Genomic DNA, 23,881 nt, shown 5'->3' on the forward strand with positions numbered 1-23,881 from the left:
TAGTTTTCAGGATATTAGAGCAGTTTGATTGCACAGTGTTTGTGCTTTCTCTGTTAGTACAGTCTGTAATCAGAGAGTTAAACTTGTGTTTTGTATTCCTGCTAGAAACGCTCATGCTGAAGTTACAGCATACGTGGATGTGTGGTATAGAGTCACTTCTCTGCCGGCCTCACATTCTGCCGAAAGGAAGCAAGTTTCTTCATTGTTCTGCACAGTGGATCATGGAGCAACTTCAGGGGTCTCATTTGACTATGAACAGGTAAAGCTAACACTATCCTTGTCATGATGGGAACAGTACTATCCTTACTGTTATCAATATGGTTTTCTTTCTTTTAGTAATGCAGAATTAGCTGTTTGTTGCTGCTTTCTTAAGTCAGCCTGTTGATTATTTTAAACGTCTTTTAGGTGTTTGCAGCAACTGATAAAGACCCTCAGATTGGATAGTGGCGGCCAGTGGGCAGGGCATTAAGTATAACTAAAGGCAAAACTTTTTTCATAGTTTTGGATAGAGTGGAGATGGATTAGAACACCTGTCAGGTTTGTATAGCTGTCTGTGCCCCCCCGCTATGGAGATAATTTGTTCTGTTTTGCCATTGCTATTGAAAGTGTAAAAGAAAATCCCAAATTTTGGGTTGTCCCTCAGAAAGTAATAGAGACAAAATCTTCCAATGAGAACACTAGTTCTGGTGATGTGGGGGGAGCGGCAGCCGGCCGGCCCAGCCCAAGGGATTCCCTTAATTTGTAGGGATTTCCTCTCACTTAGTATTTTGTCTATGGGACAGGAAGTGAAGTTAAATCTTCCCAGTGGGACACAGATAGCAAAAAACTGGCAGGCGTTATAATCCTTCCTTATTCTATCCAAAATGAACAAAAAAATGTTTGCATATAGTCTGGCTTATAACACTGAAGGCTTGTAGTTCTGAATAGTGTTTAGACTATGCACACTACATTATTTATTTATTTATATATATATATTGGGACCCCCCTCCAAATCATTGGATTCAGGTGTTCCAATCACCTCCATGGCCACAGGTGTATAAAATCAAGCACCTAGGCATGCAGACTGCTTCTACAAACATTTTTGAAAGAATGGGTCACTCGCTGCCAGGAGCTCAGAGAATTCAAGCGTGGTACCGTGATAAGTTGCCACCTGTGCAATAAGATCATCTGTGAAATTTCCTCACTACCAAATATTTCACTTTCAACTGTTAGTGGTATTATAACAAAGTGGAAGCAACTGGGAACAACAGCAACTTGGCAATGAAGTGGTAGGCCACGTAAAATGACAGAGCGGGGTCAGCGCATGCTGAAGTACACCGTGCGCTGAAGTCGGCAACTGTCTGCAGAGTCAATAGCTAAAGATCTCCAAACTTTGTGTGGCCTTCAGATTAGCACAGCAACCGCGTGTAGAGAGCTTCATGGAATGGGTTTCCATTGCTGAACAGCTGCATCCAAGCCTTACATCACCAAGTGCAATGCAAAGCATCGGATAACGTTGTGTAAAGCATGCCACCACGAGACTCTAGAGCAGTGGAGATGTGTTCTCTGGAGTGACTAATCGCGCTTCTGGGCAAGGAAAGCATTAATCAGAGAAGAAGCCAAGAAGCCCATGGTAACTCTGGAGGAGCTGGAGAGATGCACAGATCAGGTGGGAGAATCTGTCCACAGGACAACTATTAGTTGTGCACTCCACAAATCTGTCCTTTATGGAAGAGTGGCAAGAAGAAAGCCATAAGAAGCCCCGTTTGCAGTTTGTGAGAAGCCTTGTGGGGGACAAAACAAACATGTGAAAGAAGGTGCTCTGGTCAGATGAGACCAAATTTGAACTTTTTGGCCTAAAAGCAAAAACGCTATGTGTGGCAGAAAACTAACACTGCACATCACCCTGAATACTCCATCCCCACCGTGAAACGTGGTGGCAGCATCATGTTGTGGGGATGCTTTTCTTCAGCAGGGACAGGGAAGCTGGTCAGAGTTGATGGGAAGATGGATGGAGCCAAATACAGGGCAATCTTAGAAGAAAACCTGTTCTAGTCTGTAAAAGACTTGAGACTGGAGCAGAGGTTCACCTTCCAGCAGGACAACAACCCAAAACATCCAGCCAGAGCTACAATGGAATGGTTTATATCTAAGAATATTCATGTGTTAGAATGGCCCAGTCAAAGTCCAGACCGAAATCCAATGGAGAATCTGTGCAAGACTTGATAATTGCTGTTCCCAGATGCTCTCCATCCAATCTGACAGAGCATAAACTATTTTGCAAAGAAGAATGGGCAATGATTTCACTCTCTAGATGTGCAAAGCTGGTGGAGACATCCCCAAAAAGACTTGCAGCTGTAATTGCAGCTAAAGGTGGTTCTACAAAGTACTGACTCAAGTCCGTTCACACCAGCCAGTACTATATAACGCAACGCCTGTTGTGCGGTCCAGCTAAATTCACCGCTCTGTACTGCACCCATCCCTTTTTGTTTTTTAAATTAACTTTATTGAAATGTCCTGCAGACATTTCAGAAAAGTTCAGTTGGCTGCCCACGCAGTGTTATGAATCGCACACACAGGAGACAGGATATTTTGCCTTGCAAGTCATGTGGTGAGACTGAATAAACACCCAGCTCAGTTCCAATGCATCTAGTGTGAATGAAGCATTTTACTGTCAGAAATCTTCTCAGCTGATCGTTTTCTGTGCACTGCTTCCTGCAGTCTTGTCAGTTACATTCCCATTTATCCTGAAAACTGCAGAGCCCTTTTTCTGTAATAGAGAGGAGGAGAGGGGAAGGTTTCTGTAATCTTGTCACAATGTTGCTTCTCCATTGATCTAGTATGATGAGTGAGCATTGTCACCCCAGAACTGTGGATCACCGGGTGAAAAGAAGGTTGAAATAAGAAAACTAACTTTTAAAAACTCTTAATCAAAACCGCTCTGCCATTAAGATCTGTGGAAAGCTAATATGATTCGAGTTCTTTGAATAGTCTGCTGACTGTCTTACTTAATCTAAATTTTTATATATTTTTTTTTTGGTCTGATTTAGCCTCCAAACACTGATAAGTGCTGTTGATAACTTGTATGGCAAGCTCTTAGATTCAGGTCCATCCTCATCTCACTTCCTGGCTGAGCACTTGTCTCTGATGATGCCGAGCGATGAGAAATGGCAGAAGATGCGCCAGGCTCTCCCTGGACAGGTATGGGAAGTGCTGCATCTTCTTACTACTTGCTCTGTTTGTGTAATATTTCTGTGAACTTCAGTTAGGAGAATAGTGATATTTCATTTAAAACCAACGAGGTGCTGAAATGGCACCATAATTGTGTTTTGACAGTTCTGTTCTTTTACAGTGGTCAAGCAAGCCGCTTTTGGAAGGGCGATTGAGTATGAATTCGGAAACATCTGGGACAGATCTTAAATCACTTCAAAAGACTTGGCTGCCCCAGCACTTGTGTACAGGTGCAATAATGAGCAAAATGGCTTTTCGTATCCTGGAGAACAATGCTCTGAGGAAAGATGGGGAGATTGCAGTGAGGATAACCATAACGGGTAATAGAGAACAACCTCTTGTACACCCATTAGACACATCAAAACAAAATGGAACTCTCTATCAGTATCTTTATCAGTATCTTGTCATTCCATAAAGTGGGGTGCAGTACTGAGGAAGGGACTGCGTAGTGGTTTTGTACTTTGTTTTTTTTTTTTTTTTTTTTCCCCAGCAGGACATGGACAGCAGTTAAAATCTGGCAGGGGTTTTAACCCCTTACCAATTTATCCAAATTTAAAAATATATGAATATATTTTCTGGTGTTAGAAACACTTTAACTGCCTCCTGCCCGCCATGTAAGGTAATGACGGGCGCAAGGCTGTTTTCTCGTTCTGGGAAGACGTCATATGACGTCCTCCCACTCTAACCGGGCGTGCGCGGTTCCGGGAGCATGCAGCGGTGCAATCGGTGGTGCACTGTGTCCATCGAACACAGCGGATCACCGATCAATGGACAGAGCTGAAGACTTTGGCTCTGTCATGTGATCAGCTGTGTCCAATCGCAGCTGATCGCATGTAAATAAGGAAATAAGTCCTCTCCTCATGCTGACAGCTCGTGTGGAGAGCCGGTAATCTGCATTCCCAAGAGGGGACATGTACACTGATCATCAGGGCACTGATGATCAGTGTAGCCCCATCAGTGCCACCTGTCAGTGTCCAATGCCAGCTGTCAGTGCTCATCAGTGCCACATCAATGCCACATATCCATGCCTACCAGTGCACATCAATGCCACATATCGGTGCTCATCTGAGGTGCCAGACAGTGCCACCTATCAGTGCTTCCAGTCAGTGCCACCTATCCATGCTATATATGAGTCATGCCTTTCAGTGCCTATCAGTGATTCCTGTCAATGCCCATCAGTGCCACCTAACAGTGCCTCCTCATCAGTGCAGCCTATCAGTGCCCAGCACTGCAGCTTCTTTAGCGCACATCAGTGAAGGAGAAAAATCACTTATTTACAAAGTTTTATAACAGAAACTAAGAAAAAACTTTTTTTCTGAATTTTCTGAGTTTTTTTGGTGTGTTTAGCAAAAAATAAAAAACCCAGAGGTGAATAAATACCACCTACAGAAAGCTCTGTCTGTCTCATAAAAATGATAAAAATTTCATATGGGTACAGTGTTGCATGACTGCGCAATTGTCATTCAAAGTGTGACAGCACTGAAAGCTGAAAATTGGCCTGGGCAAGGAGGGGGTATAAGTGCCCGGTAGGCAAGTGGTTAAAACAACATTTAAAAAATATTGTATATGAATATTTGAAATTCTTCTATGCAGCCAGCAGGCAAACCTCATCACCTTTTTAGCAAGTTTAATGAATTGGAACAATGGCTGCTTCCCGTCACCTCAGATGGATCCATCCAAAGTTTCAATCAGAGAGGAAGAGCCTGAAGGCAAGCAGTTTCTGATGTAAATAATTTCAGAATTCCATGTTATGAATTCAGCCCTGTTTTTAAGTTTTTATTTGCAATATAAGGATGTTCTATAAATAATCAAAGCTGCTATTCAACATTAGTTTACAACTTTAAACCTAATAAATCATCAATTTTGACAACCCTATATAATTGTAGAGTTTTCAATTGCTTTAAAAAGCAGACCTTTTATTTTCGGAGGTGCGAATATCTACAACCAATAATCTGTGCTCACCCAGTGCCTGACACCCTGACAGACTGTGTGTTTATACCCATCTTTCCACCATGCTAATGTTTAGGGACACAATAGTCCATATCATTTCAATGGTTGCAGGCTGTTCTAAGTTCACACTGGTTCCTTTTAGATACAAATGGTAACTAGTTGAGGGTCTTATTTACTGGTCTTCATTTTTGAGTATAATCAGTTTAGTTTTCATGCTTTCCTTTCAGTCTTGGAGTTCTTTTTTTTTTTTTTTTTTTTTTTCTTTCTTTAGTTCACAGCTGCCAAAAATTCATCTCAATTTTAAGATGGAATGGCTTATGTTTAGAATAAAGCCAATTAGCGTCTATCAATTGGCCAGCTGGAACGTCCTGGGAACATTGTGGATTGTTCCACCCACACAGCAGCTAGACAGCTTTTCCAATCAGCCCTCACTCCCTCCATCAGTCTGTGTAATGTATCTGAAAGCTTCTGGCCCACGTGGCTCTGTTTGTGTCAACAGGTCAAAGCTGGACCAGAAAAAAAAAAATTCTTTCATTCTACACATTGCCGTCCACTCCCAGTCCCTCGGTCTTCCCTTTCATGAGCATTTGTCTTGCTTGCGGAGGTCATAATATTAACACCTCTTTAGCAAATGTAGCTTGATAAGCAATCTATTGATCACTTTATGTTGGAGTGATACATTGATTTCTGTGTCTTAAAGCAGACCATAGATGGAGAATCACTCGATTCCCCCATCAACACAAGCTATTGTGTTCTCTCGCAAGGGAGAACTGTCCCTGCTGGCAAACATTGCATGAAAATTCAACATGTTGGTTGCACCCAAGTCGTACAACAATCAGATTGGGTACAATCAGCCTACCCATAGATGGTTCCAGTCTCGGCCAGCCACTGCTGAACAGACCATGATTTGAACCATCTATGGCCAGCTTTACCTGTGGTCCACAATCTCCGCAGAGAGATCATCCCCCAACCCTCAGCCTTACTGCGATTAAAGTGCGAACCTGAAAGCTGTATTTGAATTACTGGTGAGTTTTTCATATGTTCCTACGATGGCAGTAATGGGTATAGGATATGGAAATGCAGTGTGTACTCTGTGATTTGTTCATTAAAGCCTGATTACAGCCATATTTACATATAGTAGGGAAGAGTGTGTGTTCATACAACACTTTTCTACAAATGTTTAAAGAATTGTTTTGGTTAGTTACATGTACACATAATTAATGTACAACCTTCTTATCTGTAATGTTTGCCCAGTTTCTGAAATGCTGTATAGCTTACAGTGGTGTGATGAGCTTGAGGGACCTCCAGCCACCCTTACAGAGTGCTGCAACATGCTCCGTGCTATGGACATAACCCATGACAGCATTGTAGAACTTGGTGACCATCTGCCTGGCCTCTTAGAGCTCTTGTATACCAGGTAATCCTCTTATATATATGATTTTTTCAGCTGGTAGTAGTTGGACACATTCAACTGGACTTGTTCTGTAATGCTGAAGACATTGCAAAGTTTCTCCAGTCCACTTCTTCAGTTCTGATGAGTGGCAGCAACGTGCCTCGGCATTTATATCCACACAGGTAACACAGACCCCTTAACCCAGTCACCATTGAATGTGTAGATGTTTGTTGTCCAAAAACAAGATAGTAGGTGTGAAAGTGGTGGAATCACCCTACAAGATGTGACCATTTAATTCCTGGAATGGTAAGGCGCAGGAGCATGGTCTTGGTGGAGAATCCACTTGTCAGGTCAGAGTTCTAATCTTTTCCTCCGAACAGATTACTGTAACATTTTCAGAATTTCGAAGTAAAAATGTTGGTTGATCGTTGTACCAGTATCTATGAACTCGTAGTGAACTATCCCCTTGTGAACCAAAAAAACACACCGGGCTTTCTGAAAATAAAGTTGGCACACATAGTTACATAATCCCATCCTTGATGTCAGAAAGGCTACAATGCAGTGATTCCTCAATTTACATGGTAAAGAAGTGAATTAATTTTAATCGCCAGGGTAGAAATATTATAATGGCATTATATGTGAAAGGCAGATGGTGTTGAAGGCCCTAATCTTGTTCAGGGATGGATTTTTAGTTTGACATTACCTCTTTCACGTATCTTGCGAAAGAGTTGGCTTCCGTCCAAAATGTGCACCTAATTGTCTTTGAAAGAATAGCCCTTTATCTTAAGGTTTAGGAATCCTGTTGAGTCTGCACCTGTAGAATGTTCCCTCCTATGTGTGACCATTCATTTGTTGAGAGGTTGCTTCATCTCCCCTATGTAAAAGTCTTTGCATTGCATGCTGCACTGCATATATACCGAGTTACTTTGCTTGAATTTGGGTCTGAACCGGTCCCCGCCCGGCCTATGGCCGAATCGCGGCAGGCAAAAACCCTCGTCCCTCCGGGTGGATGCCATATGGCGTCCTTTCAGGCATGCACAGTTTGCATGCCAGCAGAGCCATGCAGCGGTGCGATCTGTCACCGGCCGTGTACCTCGGACACAGCCGATGACAGATCTGTGTACCGGCCCCGATGCCAGTACCATGTGACCTGTTTTGACCAATCACAGCAGGTCACATGATAGTTGTATACAATGGATGGCTTCCTTTCATGCCATCCATTGTATACAAGTGTGGCTAGCTGTGAATGGTCACAGCGATCACATGCACAAGCTGGGCCAATCACAGTCCAGCTGTGTCATGTGATTAGCTGTGGACAAATCACAGTTAAGAAAAAAAAAAAAATCCTGAATGAATCGATTTTTCATTCAGGTAAATGCTTGCTTATAGCAAAGTAATTCTTTGCTATAAGCAAATTGTGTTAAAAAAAAAAAAAATACTGATCACTTCCCCAAAGTAGTACAATGTTACTATGGTAACATTATACTACTTTGGTCATAGTGTAATATGAAAAAAAATCTTAGAGAAAAAAAATGTAATAAAAAAAAATAAAAATTATCAATTTTTTTTTTCGTACTGTCACCAGTCAGTGTCCCTGATCACCGCCATGCCAGTTATATGATGACGCTGTACTGCACAGGTGACAGTATGTAAAAAAAAAAAAAAAAAATTACAACATCAAAAAGCTCGCCATGCCTGTTATGAAATACGTCGGACTACTTTGTAAAAAGGGGTCATTTGGGGGATATCTGTACTGTTCTGACATTTTTGGACCTCAAGAAATTAGATTGGCTGTCAGTACTTCAGGATTGATCAATATTCAGATATATCCCATAGTTTGTGAACTCTATAACTTTCCTACAGACTAAATAATAAATACTGATTTGGGTTATTTTCACCAAAAACATGTAGTAGAATACATTTTGGCCTAAATTTATGAAGAATAATTATTTATTTGCAAACTTTTATAACAGAAACAAAGAAAAACGTGTTGTTGTTTTTTTTAAGAATTTTTGGTCTTTTTGTTAATTTAGTAACTTGTGTATATCTGAGGCGTTTGTCCATTGATTTTGATCTAAGATGGCAACTGGTTTGCAAGAGGCCTTCTATGTCATATTGGAACAACTATCCCTGAACAGGCACAGGGGCCTTCAACACCAGCTATTTTCCACATATAATCCCATTTTGATATCTCTACCCTCATGGTTTGACAACTATTTACACCTTTTAGCCATGAAAATTGAGAAATTAAGACTTATGCAGACTTCCTAACACGAAGGATGGAATTCTGTAACTAGAACAGGGAAGTTCCACAACTTTCACACACCCAATCCTGTTCTAGGACAGTTAACATTTTAATCATTTCAGGTTGATTGTATTAAGGTGTCAGTGCTACCTGTGTGCATATAAATTCTGGGGAATTTTTCTGGCACTCATTGAAACTGAAGAAGTGACTTGGAGAAGGTACGAAACCATCTTTAACATTACAGAACAAGTCAAGTTGAATGTAACTCACTACTAGCTTTACAATGAACTGGATATACAGGTGAAACTCAAAAAATTAGAATATCGTGCAAAAGATAATTTATTTCAGTAATGCAACTTAAAAGGTGAAACTAATATGTGAGATATACTCATTAAATGCAAAGCAAGATAGTTCAAGCCGTGATTTGTCATAATTGTGATGATTATGACTTACAGCTCATGAAAACCCCAAATCCACAATCTCAGAAAATTAGAATATTTCATGCAATCAATAAAACCAGGATTGTACATAGAACAATATCGGACCTCTGAAAAGTATAAGCATGCATATGTACTCAATACTTGTTTTGGGCCCCTTTTGCAGCAATTACTGCCTCAGTGCGGCGCGGCATGGAAGGTATCAGCCTGTGGCACTGCTGAGGTATTATGGAAGACCAGGATGCTTCAATAACGGCCTTCAGCTCTTCTGCATTGTTCGGTCTCATTGTTCCATCTCATGTCTCTCATCTTTCTCTTGGCAATGCCCCATAGATTCTCTATGGGGTTCAGGTCAGGCGAATTTGCTGGCCAATCAAGCACAGTGATCCCACGATCATTGAACCAGGTTTTGCTGCTTTTGGCAGTGTGGGCAGGTGCCAAGTCCTGCTGGAAAATGAAGTCAGCATCCTCATAAAGCTCGTCTGCGGAAGGAAGCATGAAGTGCTCCAAAATCTCCTGGTAGACTGCTGCGTTGACCCTGGACTTAATGAAGCACAGTGGACCAACACCAGCAGATGACATGGCTCCCCAAATCAACACAGACTGTGGAAACTTCACACTGGACTTCAAGCATCTTGCAGTGTGTGCCTCTCTATTCTTCCTCCATATTTTGGGTCCTTGGTTTCCAAATGATATGCAAAAGTTGCTGTCATCAGAAAAGAGAACTTTGGACCACTGAGCAACAGACCAGGTCTGTTTTTCTTTAGCCCAGGTATGACGCTTCTGACGTTGTTTGTTGTTCAAGAGCGGCTTGACAAGAGGAATACGACATTTGAAGCCCATGTCCAGGATCCGTCTATGTGTGGTGGCTCTTGATGCACTGACTCCAGCCTTAGTCCACTCCTTGTGAAAGTCCCCAACACTTTTGAATGGCCTTTTCCTGACAATCCTCTCCAGGCTGCGGTCATCCCTGCTGCTTGTGCACCTTTTTCTTCTACACTTTTCCTTTCCACATAACTTTCTATTAATGTGCTTTGATACAGCACTTTGGGAACATCCAACTTCTTTTGCAATTACATTTTGAGGCTTTCCCTCCTTATGGAGGGTGTCAATGGTTTTCTGCACAACTGTCAGGTCAGCAGTCTTTCCCATGATTGTGATTCCTACTGAACCAGACTGAGAGACCATTTAAAGGCTCAGGAACCCTTTGCAGGTGTTATGGCTTAATTAGCTGATTAGAGTGGGACACTTTGAGCCGAGAATATTGCACCTTTTCACAATATTATAATTTTCTGAGATTGTGGATTTGGGGTTTTCATGAGCTGTAAGCCATAATCATCACAATTATGACAAATCACAGACTCATTACATACAAAGCACTATAGTTCAAGCTATATCATATATTAGAAATAAAGATACAAATGTGGCGCTCAATCATAGTTGCAGCATATGGAAGATATCTCACAGTGTTAAAACCTCATTAATATGATATATACAGATTAATGTGACTGTTGTGACACAATAAGCAGTAATAATCCTTCCGTGACTGCCGTGACCGTGGTGTTCAATGATATTAACAGCAACACCGCTTATTAGGTATAGATCATACGGAGTGGAATGACTGTGGATATACAGTAAACAGAAAGGTAAAATACGTGACTATTAAAACTGGAAGCAATGAGTATGCTATGCACCAATTGAAATATCTTGTGGTAACGAAAACTTATAGGTTATAGTTCATATGGAATGATGTGACTGTGGTGACACAAAGAACAACTGATAACTTTCGTGACTGCTGTGGCTGGAAGCAATGAGCGTACTATGCACTAACCAGATAGCACAGATAAATGTGCGTTGGAGTAAATAAGACCTACTCCTCGGTACTCTGGGGATGGGAACTCGGCATGCGGATGTGATCATCAGGCGGAGGTACTTCACCAGCTGTCATCTATCCAAAGCTGGTTTCCACATTTCAGGTTAGCTGTGTCCAGCAGTACAATTTCCAGCCATCAGGGGGATCATATGAGGCAGATGGGAGCCAGGAAAAAATCCTTCAGAACAGGGACTCTCAGTGCCAGATAAATGAGCCCAGAGAGAAAAGAACTCCAATAGTGTAGTATGTTTAATGACCAAAATAGCGGTAACATCAAAGTACAAGTAAACAAAGCCAGCACTTACCCTTTCCTATGGAATGTTAACCACTAACTACCTCAGATGTAAGTGCTGGCTTTGTTTACTTGTACTTTGATGTTACCGCTATTTTGGTCATTAAACATACTACACTATTGGAGTTCTTTTCTCTCTGGGCTCATTTATCTGGCACTGAGAGTCCCTGTTCTGAAGGATTTTTTCCTGGCTCCCATCTGCCTCATATGATCCCCCTGATGGCTGGAAATTGTACTGCTGGACACAGCTAACCTGAAATGTGGAAACCTGCTTTGGATAGATGACAGCTGGTGAAGTACCTCCGCCTGATGATCACATCCGCATGCCGAGTTCCCATCCCCAGAGTACCGAGGAGTAGGTCTTATTTACTCCAACGCACATTTATCTGTGCTATCTGGTTAGTGCATAGTACGCTCATTGCTTCCAGCCACAGCAGTCACGAAAGTTATCAGTTGTTCTTTGTGTCACCACAGTCACATCATTCCATATGAACTATAACCTATAAGTTTTCGTTACCACAAGATATGTCAATTGGTGCATAGCATACTCATTTCTTCCAGTTTTAATAGTCACGTATTTTACCTTTCTGTTTACTGTATATCCACAGTCATTCCACTCCGTATGATCTATACCTAATAAGCGGTGTTGCTGTTAATATCATTTAACACCACGGTCACGGCAGTCACGGAAGGATTATTACTGCTTATTGTGTCACAACAGTCACATTAATCTGTATATATCATATTAATGAGGTTTTAACACTGTGAGATATCTTCCATATGCTGCAACTATGATTGAGCGCCACATTTGTATCTTTATTTCTGGCATTTCTCGGAGGATCTGAGGTTGTTTCCTCTTCTATGCTGGCTGCTCCTACCTGTTTTGTACCTAACTGGTCTACTATCACCCAGCGCTCATATTTCTATTGTTTTCATATATCATATATTCGTTTCACCTTTTAAGTTGCATTACTGAAACAAATGAACTTTTGCACGATATTCTAATTTTTCAAGTTTCACCTGTATAGAAACTTTCACAGACATGATGTTTTACACTTTTACTGTGTATAACAGGCAGTTCCGATACATTCAGTGTATGATTATTATGTTGTTTAATGTAGTTTATTTTTATATCCTATTTCTTCTGGTTAACAGGTCATTAGAAAGTGGTACACTGTGGTCTCTAACCCTTCATAAACATATTCAATTGAGCAATCCTGGACAAGATGCATTGAAAGTACTGGCTTCAAGCACAGACAGGTCAGTTGTGTCTTAAATCTCTGGGTGCTTTTAAGGTTCAAAGCCTAAATGCAGCCAAAAAGACCCACAAAAATCAGCACAAGGGACATAACTTAAAGGTCTGTATGATGTGCCCCTTCTGCTAATGCTGCTTCTGTTGGGTGAAATTTCCCAGCCAGTGTAATCTTTCAGTGTGGTGGGGGTTAAAAGAACTGTGGAAGCTGTCCTAGGCTCTCATCAAGCCAAACTATGCTCACCCCTTTTTCTCAGATGTTTTCATTCATGAATGTAACACAATCTGAGTGGAGGATAAGCAGATGTATGATAGGTCCTCCTTCCCCCTCTTGATAAGAACTTGAGAGCTCCCACTGTTCTATCAATCCCCGCTGCACCGGAAAATTATGGTGATGGTGGTGGTACTTCTAAGTTATGTTCCTTTTCCTGGTTTTTGTGGTGTTCTTCCTAGTGGGTATCAGGGACAGAAGGTGAGGGGAAATCCTAAAATGTTACCGTTGTCACCACAACTGGAGTAGCAGAAACCTCTTTCAATGGGGACACCTGTTTTGGTGACTGTGATGAACGTGTTGCCCAACCCCTTCTCTTCTCACCAAATCATGACAAAGGACTGGCCAATCTCATACCACTTTGTCACTTGTGTAACACTGTCAGCTGCACCCTGCACAAAGATTTTACAGCTTGCGGGATTGTCACTGGGTTAAGTTAATTAAGCAATTAACCCATTTAAATGCCACCACTGCCTTTTTACTGAAGAGGAAACTCACAAACATAGCAATAACCACTATGATTTTAGAATAAATATCTGCAACATGCACTGTCACAACAGACAGGTATGTTCAGGGATTTGTAACACAGTAGCACTCTTCAAGAGACCGAGAGATTTTTTTATTTTTTTATTTTTTGCATTAAAATCCTTAGGGGCAGCTTAAAAACTTTAAGGTCAGAATGGTGCAAATAAAATATTTACAGAAAAAAGGGTGTTACATACTATGTATGCTCCTAGGAATATGGGAGGACTAAGGATACCAGATTTTCGGAAATACTATATGCAGCTCAACTAATTTCACAACACACTTTTTAAACTGAATTGGTTATCTATAGAAGCCCAAGCTTGTTCCTCTGTGGCAATAGACATTATCCTGTGGCTCCCTTTGAAACATCATAGGGCCATTATGTGTCCTACGCTTTCCCATTCCATACCTTTATGAGATTCAACATGCAGTCGTTGGTCCCTCAGTTCCCTCCACACACCTATGGCGCCTCTTTAACAACCCATTATTTCCGCAAGGTATGACACCAGCTCAGTTCCGTTGATGGATAAATAAAGGCCTCTATCAAACAGGACAATTTATAGACCATAAGGGGATACATTCTTCCTCAGACTGCATACAGGAAATGCAGATTCCCCCCTCGGAGAGTTTTCGCTTAGGGCAAATACACTATTTTTTTTAGCACTCTGCAACAGAAGAGTCCTGATCTTTCATGTTGTACACTGTTCGAAAGCAGATGTATACAGGGGACTCTCATGAGGGGCTGCATCTCCATGCTGTATAAATCCTTTATCTCCCTTTCGTCGAAACACCCCTATCAAATTGCTTGGGAGCAGGATTTGGGCATATCTCTTGATGTGGTGGAATGGCGAACATGGCCCATGTGTGTTCATAAGGGCATAATGAATGTGGCTCTTGTAGAAGCAGGATACAAGGTGCTCGCCAAATGGTACTTGGTACCCAAGTGTCTTTACAAAATGTACCCCAGTTCGTCTACCTCCTGCTTCAGGGGTTGTGGCCAAAAAGGCTTGGCTCTACATGTGTGGTGGTCTTGCCCCAAGGTGTGGCGATTTTGGATACGAATTCATTCATTAATCTACTCGGTTACTATGGTCAATATTTCCAAAGACTCTCGGACCGTGTTACTCAGTGACCCTGTGGACAATGTCCCTAGATCCATGCAGACCTTGATACATTTCATGTTCCTTGCTGCTAAGATAGCTATTGCTACTGCTTCTAAAAGCTCCGTGATTGATTTGGCCTTAATGAAACAAACTAACCTGTTCATGTTACACAAAAAACTAGTCTGTTCTAAACAACCCGTTTGAAAAAAATATGGCATCCCTGGCTATCCTACTTGCAGGTACCAGACACTTAAGATTGTCATAGAGTTGAGTTGATGGAGGGGTGGACTTCTTGGATGGGTATATACCTCCTTTACTACTCTCCCTTTCTTTTTCTTTCCTTCCTTTTCACTCTCTTCTCTCTTGACTTTCTTCTGTGTATTTAATTTCCTTTTTTTTTTTTTTATTTGTAGTATTGCTTACATTGGTATAATATTGGTCTGTATTACAGACCTCTACTCTGTTCAAGAATGTAGTCTAGATTACAAGGGTGCTTCACCCCCCAGGAGGAAGAGAGGATGTTAGACTTGAACCGATTGCAGTGTTATTACCGCCTCTCTCCCTGTTGTCCCTCGTATCCCTTATTTTGAGGTAATATCCTTTTGGTCACCTGTGTATAAGACTTATTTCTGTAAACGCCTCATTTTGATCAGTGTTTCAGTGCTTTTGTACTGCTTTGTTATTTCAAAGTCAGTAAAAAGATTGCAACAGAAAAAAGGGTGTTACAAAGAAGTAAAGAGACAATAAAGCAATAGAGAATCTAAAAAAAAATTTGAAAGTAAAGAATATTGGTAAAGTCCTTTTGGTTTTAGCAGAGTCCAATTGATCAAGCAAAAACGCTGCAGTGGCTCTTTCAAGTCCTGTTAGGTGTTCCTTGGTTGATGTTAAAATGAAAGCTAGTCAAAAGGTCCTGACAATCCCTTTTTTTGTGGTATCAAAGGGGTGTTGACAGAGAACATCTGATCAGTCATCTGGTTTAATGGGTGGGTGTGGTGCTGGGTGGTCACCATGTTTATGAGCAAGTCCCAAATACAGTTTATCTATAAGTATTCATATTTTTGAATACCTACCATTTACAGTCTGCAACCATGCAGATATAGATATGACAGGTCTCGGATATCCATTTCTCGTTGGAGGGGTGTGGAGGCCTAATCAGCTCTGGTACCTCCTAGCATAGGGGTGTTTGGGTTCAAATGCTACCCAATAACTGAGGGAGGTAAATATGTCTATATTCTGGCTGTGCTGTCATTCTTTCATGAGTTATGAAACATGCTGAAGCTTAGAAGTCTTGGCTGATAGTGTGTGTTCCACAGACTTCAAACTAAGGTATTTATGACCCAATGTCTGTTAGTTCTCCTGATGGTGAGCTTGTGAGGGTGACCGTTTTATTAAAGTTTCCAGACTGAGTTTGGGGTTGGTTAATGGAGAGGTCTGTGTGTCCAATCAATGGATTGATAAGAAAGTCCTGGTATCCATTAACAGTTGTGTATTGTGCCAGATGGCTTCCTGGGGGATGTAAAAGGAGACCACTGCTGCGATTAGGCCTCCTTGTGTTACAAACTGGTCATGGGTGAACTCCAAACAACATGGCTGCCACACACACAGATATTCTTTGTCTAGTACGCGCAACCATTGCACGAACTACCCTTCTCACTAACTGGTGACAAAGGACTGCCAATCTCACTCCGAGCTGTCACTGTGTCAGCTAACTAAAGTGGAATTTTCTTACTTTAGAAAGATTTCCTTTCATTTTCCGATCTGTCTCCAGTAAAAGGAAATCTTCCCCAACTGGACACGGACAGCAGAAAAAGAAAAAAATTTACGTAAGTTCTAGCACTTCAAATTAATTGGTTGTTAGCAGATATGTTTTAGTTATGTCTTACAATGGAGACACAAAGGCCCTGATTCACTAAGATGTGAGTGTAATAGCAGAGACTGACCATTCAGGCAGACTCCGGTCAATCAATCAGTCGTCTGACCAGCGTCTAGCAAGCTCATTGACGAGCGTCTATTGACTACTTTGCTATCACTGGCACATTTTTAGGTGCAATACCGGATATGTTCGCTAGATGGCGCACAAGCGCGGGCTTTATTTACATTGGCGTTTTCATGATGGCAAAAGAATTCTTAGAATGTTATAAATACACCTGTACACCTGTATTAGAATTTTCTATTTTCTTCTATTTATTTTCTTGCTGTGTCTCCAAAATGATCAGGAAACTAATGCATTTACTAATGAATGTCATACATTCTGTACTCAAATGTTAAACATTTACACACTTATATCTCAAATAATTTATATACTTCTAATTTCCCAATATAATTATATATCTTCATTCTCTTTAATCACGTAACTATTCTATGGTAAAGACAAGTGCAGCGCTATAAATGCATGTGATCAATAATGAACGCATGTAAAAACCAAAAAGTGCAAAGAATTGCAACAATGATGTAATATTGTAAATGGTGCTAAAATAAGTTCATAGAATCATTCCTGAATAATGGAATGTCCTTCGTGTGAGAGTACCAACTCAGAGAGTGCCTATGAATGGCACGTGTGGTCTCTCCGTGACGGACAGCAGTGCATGAACTCGTGAAAGGTAAACCACCCTTGGGACTGGTCTACACTCACCAGAACAAAAGTATTAATGTGTATGGGTTATACATATCTGGGGGTGCAGCGGTATGCTGGCAGTTATGGGTTAGTCATCCAGCTCCATCCATCCATCCATCAGGGTGGGTGCCCAAATGGTCCTGGGGAGGAATTAGCTCAGCCACAGGAGCCAGAAAGGTGCTCAATAGTGTAGTACACTGTCACAGGGGTGGATGACCTTTCACGAGTTCATGCACTACTGTTCGTGGTTATATTTATCTTGTGTAATACCATTTTAGTAGTCTATATAATTTGACCAGCGCTCGCTCTATCATTTTCAAACAATGGAACTATTCTACATTATAGCTCAAACTGTGTCTCCCACAGTGGTTTAGTGGTTAGAGCTCAGAACTTACAGCACTTGGGTCATGGGTTCTAATCCCGGTCATGGCTACATCCTAAAAAATGGAGATCAATTTTCTGGGTTGTGTCAGTGCCAGGAATATTGATCAAACAATTATGATTTTGCCTAATGACTAGAAAGTGGATGAATGTACTCTTCTGCCAATTAGGAAATGTGCCATTTTCATGCCGTGTATATTTCATTGTAACATTTTTCTCTTTTAAATCTGTCTCCTTATACAACTTGACCCCCTCCCCCACCCCGTCATCAACTGTCCCATATGCAAATCTATGGATCACCGCCCCACTCTTTAACTATCTATTTACTGATCAAGTGAATGTGTCTCATTTTCTATCAGCTACAGCTCAGATCTCACATTATTATACAATTGCTGATTGTATCTCACCACTAGTCTGATTGAATTCACAATTCCTGGTCAGTCCCGTTCCCTGACCTCTAATAAACTTTAGGGCCAGTTCACACTACATGTGTTTCAGTTGCTTTTTCGGCATCACAAACGCACAGAAAGAAGGTTATATGGTTGTCAATGTCATAGTTCACATCAGCACTTGCATTTTCAGTGCATTGCAGGTGCTGTAAACAAAGTTGACCACGCTGCATTGTTTCTGCACAGAACTGTACTGGAACACATTGAAACGTCCTTGAATGTACTAAAACGCACATGTCCCTAACTACATTGAATACAAAGAAAATAGAAAAAAATAAGTGGAAGGGATATAAAAATGCAATGTAAACATGTCCAAAACGCATTCAAAATGTACTGGAACACACTAAACATGCATGCCAAAAGGGCATGAAAAAAACCCATCAGGAACACATCTAGACTGTTTCTATAGTGTGAACCAGCCCTTAGGACTTGTTCACACCATTGGTGGTGCAGAAACGCATGCAAGAACACACATTTTCCAGCACAGCAAAGAAATGCAATGCCCTATGTAGATGTGCGCAGGTACCATGATGAAAACGTTGTTGCACCTACACACGTCTATTAAAAACGGCCCCATTCACAGCCACAAATACGCATGGCACCACACTACTGTGCGGTTAGGTGCGACACACTTGGAAAATAACATAAAAATAAGCCAACATGGCTAAAACATATCTTGAAAATATGGGGACTCTGATATCCGGCGACAGTCCGTTCACGAACGAGAAGCAATTCTGCACCCCTAAAACCAACATAGAGGAAAGGGATGGTCAAATTGCTGTGCTGCTTCCAAACCACCTCTGGCATGCCAGGGTCATTATGCAGGTCCTCGATGCCAGTTCTTGCCTGCGGCCACAAAATATCCACTGGCCACAAGTGAAGGAGAGTGGAGGACGTGAAGGTGGATTTCTACCAGCTTCAACCGCAAGCAGTACCACTCCTGAAAAATGAGAGCAAATAATCATTGACACGTCATCATGACAGTCAATTCTCAGTGCAGGCTATCTAGAGTGTCTTTCCTTTTTAACCATTTCAAGAGTTCAAGGAAACATTCTTGGAGCATCTACTGTGTTTGGAAAGGCCAAAGGTCCCCCCCCTCCCCCAGGCACACTAATGCTTATGCAGACCATAGACGGGGAGAAAAACGGCCGATTTTTCTTTTAAAAAATGAAAAATTGGTTGTTCAAGCGGCCGACGTTGCCAGCAATGGTAAAAAAAAAATCGGCCGATTTTCATCCCGTCTACAGCCGGCAAAAAGTGTCTCTGCAGAGAGCTCCGCTATTTCTTTGACAGTTCCTTGACATTTACAGCGGTTGCAACAATGTATCTATTTGTATCCATTTAGGATACAGATGTTTTTATTCGGAAACAAATAGATACAATGTTGCAACCGCTGTAAATGTCAAGGAACTGTCAAAGAAATAGCGGAGCTCTCTGCAGGGACACTTTTTGCCATACTGGAATTCCTCTCATTTTTCATCCTTCTTCTTCTTCTTCTTCTTCATCATCATCCTCTTCTTCTTTTTCATCATCATCCTCTTCTTCTTTTTCATCATCATCCTCTTCTTCTTCATCCTCTTCTTCTTCATCATCTTCATCCTCTTCTTCTTCATCCTCTTCTTCTTCATCATCTTGATCATCATCATCCTCTTCTTCTTCTTCTTCTTCATCATCATCCTCTTATTCTTCTTCATCATCATCCTCCTCTTCATCATCTTCTTCTTCTTCATCATCCTCTTCTTCTTCATCATCATCCTCTTCATCATCATCATCATCCTCTTCTTCTTCTTCTTCATCATCCTCTTCTTCTTCATCATCATCATCATCCTCTTCTTCTTCATCATCATCATCATCATCTTCTTCTTCATCATCTTCATCATCATCATCCTCTTCATCATCATCCTCTTCTTCATCTTCTTCATCATCATCCTCTTCTTCTTCATCATCATCATCATCCTCTTCTTCATCATCATCATCATCATCCTCTTCTTCTTCTTCTTCATCATCATCCTCTTCTTTTTCTTCTTCTTCATCCTCTTCTTCTTCATCATCATCATCCTCTTCTTCTTCTTCATCATCATCATCCTCTTCTTCATCCTCTTCTTCTTTTTCTTCTTTTTGTCTTCCTCTTGCAGGTCACTGCTCATGTGCAGATTTTTTATCAGTAAAAAATCGGCCAATTTGCCCATCATTGCCGCGAAAATCGGCCGATCGGCAAATTCGGCCGTTTTTTTTTCCAACTTTACCGAAAAAAAAAATCTGCCAAAATACCGAAAAACGGCCGAACAAATAGCCCACTAACGATCCGAAAATCGGCCGATTTTATTTTCGGACGAAAAATCGGCCAATTTTCGACCCATCTATGGCCTGCATAAGATATGGTGTGGCCCTAGGGTCAATGTGTGTTTAGAATACTTCCAAAATGCACATACAAAAACACTCCATCCAAATGCATGTTGCATTTCTATAGCATGTTAAACAGAAAAAAAATGCACTTACATAATGTTAACATGCGCAAGTAAAAGTAGACAAAATCCACATCCTTTTATTCTGGCTTCACATACATGCATTGTTGTCTAACACCGCACTCCTGGGCAAATCACATGCAATTTGTGTGCGTTGCAATTAGAGACAAACATTTTGCACACCTCAAATTGCACCGCATCCGGGCCAAAAATGTGCAGGACCCTTTTTCAGGGTATGCACATGTATTGTACTGTCCAAGGCATTGCACACTAACGCATTGCACACTAAAAATGTCAAATGCGTTAGTGTGTACAGTGCATGAGTGTAAAATGCGTTAGTGTGTACAGTGCATGAGTGTAAAATGCGTTAGTGTGTACAGTGCATGAGTGTAAAATGCTTTAGTGCACACTGCAGTGTACAACGCATTGCACACTGTAATACACTGTAATACCGTGTACACCCACACATTGTAGACTGTAATGCACTGTACACTATCATGCAGGATGGAGCTACGCATTGCACACTGTGATACCGTGTACACCCACACATTGTAGACTGTAATGCACTGTACACTATCATGCAGGATGGAGCTACGCATTGCACACTGTGATACCGTGTACACCCACACATTGTAGACTGTAATGCACTGTACACTATCATGCAGGATGGAGCAACGCATTGCACACTGTGATACCGTGTACACCCACACATTGTAGACTGTAATGCACTGTACACTGTCATGCAGGATGGAGCTACGCATTGCACACTGTGATACGCTGTCCACTGTCATGCAGAATCCAGCAACGCATTGCACACTGTAATACCATGTACACCAACACATTGTAGAATGTAATGCATTATACGCAGTATACATGTCCAGATATTCAAAGATTAGCCATGAAGGCCTAGCTGGTTACCTATTGGGCGACCGCAGATAGCCGAATAACGCTACACTGCATCCAGGCAGCTCTGGGAGGGTGTCATATGACATCCTGGCAGAACGCGCTCTCCGTGATTGCTGTGTCCTAAGGACACAGCTGATCACGTGATGTGGTAAAGGCCAATCACAGCGGCTTTTTACCATGTGATCAGCCATGTCCAATGACACGCTGATCACCGGGAAATGCATTTGCCGGGTCTTGGCTGCACTTTCATCACGCTATCAGAATGTGTGGAAAGTACTGCCGAGAACCAGCAGTTATCAAAGCAGGGGTCGGCCCCGATGATCAGTGCCCACCAGTGCCACCCAACAGTTACGCCCACCTGTGGCCAGCAGTGCCACCCACCAGTGCTGCCTCATCAACGCACATCAGTGTTGCTAAATTACCAGTTTACCAAATGTTATAATATAAACAGACTTTTATTCATTATGAGCTATTTTGTGGTTTATCGAGCAAAAAGTAAAACACACAGCAGCAAGTCAATACCACCCAAAGAAAGCTCTATTTGTCTGAAAAAACTGATATAAATTTAAGATGGGTACAATGTGGCATGACCGCACCATTGTCATTCAAAGGGTAACAGTGCAGAAAGATGAAAATTGGCCAGGACAGGAAGGGGGTAGGAGTACCCAGTAGGCAAGTGGTTAATATCATTGACCCATCAATACCCAGGAGCTAATGTACAGATAAGTAGCATGTGCACCAAGTGAGATTCTGCTAGGCCCCACCCACAAAATTGCAATTACCTGTCCCTCACATGTTATAAACATGTTTGCAATGGCCACACTTACTGTACATATAAGGATCATCTCCTCAGTTGAGAACTGTGCTCTCGCCATGTCCAAATGCCAATAAGGTTATCAAAATTTTCAACCAACACAAAACCTCCAACCACTTCTCATCCACTTACACTCCCCACAACCACTTCCGGGTGCGCGCACGTGATGACGGACTTCCAGAATAGCCGTTCATGCGCCATGCGGACACCTGTTTGGTGCTTATTTGTTTGCAATCGCGCATTTTTATGTGCGGCTATGATAGCTTTCGCAAATGTGTGTTTCTTATTGATTTGTTTTTTTTAACCTTGGCTAATATTTGTTGCCAAAGGCCAAAAATCAACAAAGTGTGGACTATTTTATTACTGTAAATCGAATTGTAGAAAACCTGTAGCTGGCTGCACAGTGAATGTGACATTCATTAGTACATAATATTGTGGTGCAAGTGGGTTTTTTTTTTTTGGTTTTGAAAAAGCCAGTTTGCACACACTTGCATATTCACGCTCTTACAAGCTACATTTGAGCAGATTATATAAGTATACAAAGTAACTATTAAGGTTGTTCATATATTGAACATAAAATAAACACAAAAACATCGGTCAAATATTTATTGATCAAATATATCGTCATTTATTTGGTCAGCAGGAACAAGTAGGTACAGTCAATATCTTGGTGAGTCACAAAAATAGGATTGATGTGGCAAAAATAAAACACTCCTGCTCATAAGAGCTTACAATCTAAAGATACTTCTAGTGAACTGTGTGTGCTCAGGTTATAGCAGGAAACAAAGGGGAAGATGAATCAAGTAACATTTTCATGCACATAGGATTTACTTACACAATCACGTAGTATAAAGATCCATTCAAAAAAAAAAAAAGTCTTCAGATCAAAATATCAAGAAAACAAAGCATGTGAAAAAAAACCCTCCCACCTCTACAAATCCCCTCCCACCTCTACAAATCCCCTACACATACATTTGTCAGCAGGTTTGTCAGAAAAATGCATTGGAGTCTAAATAAGCAAACAAAATTAAAACAAGAGCAGATTTTAAACAAAACGATTGACATGTGTGAGGCTTTCAATGCAAAGAGAGAAAACACAATCATTGTGCAATAACACACAAACACTTTACAAGGCCAAAAATATGCAAACATTTCCAGCCCACTTCCAAACACAGCCTGAGTGGTGTCTGGGGCAATTCAGCACAAAATCTCTTCTTCCCCCAAACCACTACAAGCAAGGACTTAGTCACAAACCACCCGGCCTAGTAACAGGCCAAATCACTCACTACTGCACATCTTTATATAAGCTAGGGTGTATTTGGAGCGCGCCAAACAAGGCCTCACACCCAATGAAGCCACACCCACCACTGACCTTAGTTTGGTCAGTGAAAGTGTTTTCACCTGATGAATCCGCTTCCTACCTGCATTAACCCTTGGTATACAGGCCCCACAAATCAGAAAGAAATATACAGTGAAATGTACGTGTGCAGCATACAACAGAACATTGAGCAGGGATGTGAAAGGGAACCCCAATTGGAACCGTTATTGCTACTATGGTCACAATTCCCTCCAGATTCTCGCATGAGTTAAGACAGTCACATGACCACATCTTGTATGCAATACTGAAAATGACAAATCGATTTGACTAGTATGGTGAATTTCCCATCAATTGGCAAAACACTCCAGAAATCAAACATCACC

General features: G+C 41.4%; 1 protein-coding gene across 3 annotated transcripts in view; it reads left to right on the plus strand.

The window, feature by feature from the left end:
• LTN1 (listerin E3 ubiquitin protein ligase 1) overlaps positions 1-23,881 on the plus strand; it is a 158,332-nt gene that overhangs the window by 54,528 nt on the left and 79,923 nt on the right. For all 3 annotated transcript variants that reach the window (XM_089659523.1, XM_089659525.1, XM_089659524.1), the window contains exons 14-18: positions 106-259; positions 3,030-3,180; positions 3,332-3,530; positions 6,415-6,577; positions 12,556-12,660. In XM_089659523.1, coding sequence (XP_089515649.1) covers positions 106-259; positions 3,030-3,180; positions 3,332-3,530; positions 6,415-6,577; positions 12,556-12,660 — 772 coding nt within the window. The remainder of the gene's footprint in view (positions 1-105; positions 260-3,029; positions 3,181-3,331; positions 3,531-6,414; positions 6,578-12,555; positions 12,661-23,881) is intronic.

Source organism: Staurois parvus, unplaced genomic scaffold, assembly GCF_062004578.1.
Source record: "Staurois parvus isolate SC_StPar_1 unplaced genomic scaffold, SC_StPar_1.0 ptg001162l, whole genome shotgun sequence".
NCBI classification, from domain to species: domain Eukaryota; kingdom Metazoa; phylum Chordata; class Amphibia; order Anura; family Ranidae; genus Staurois; species Staurois parvus.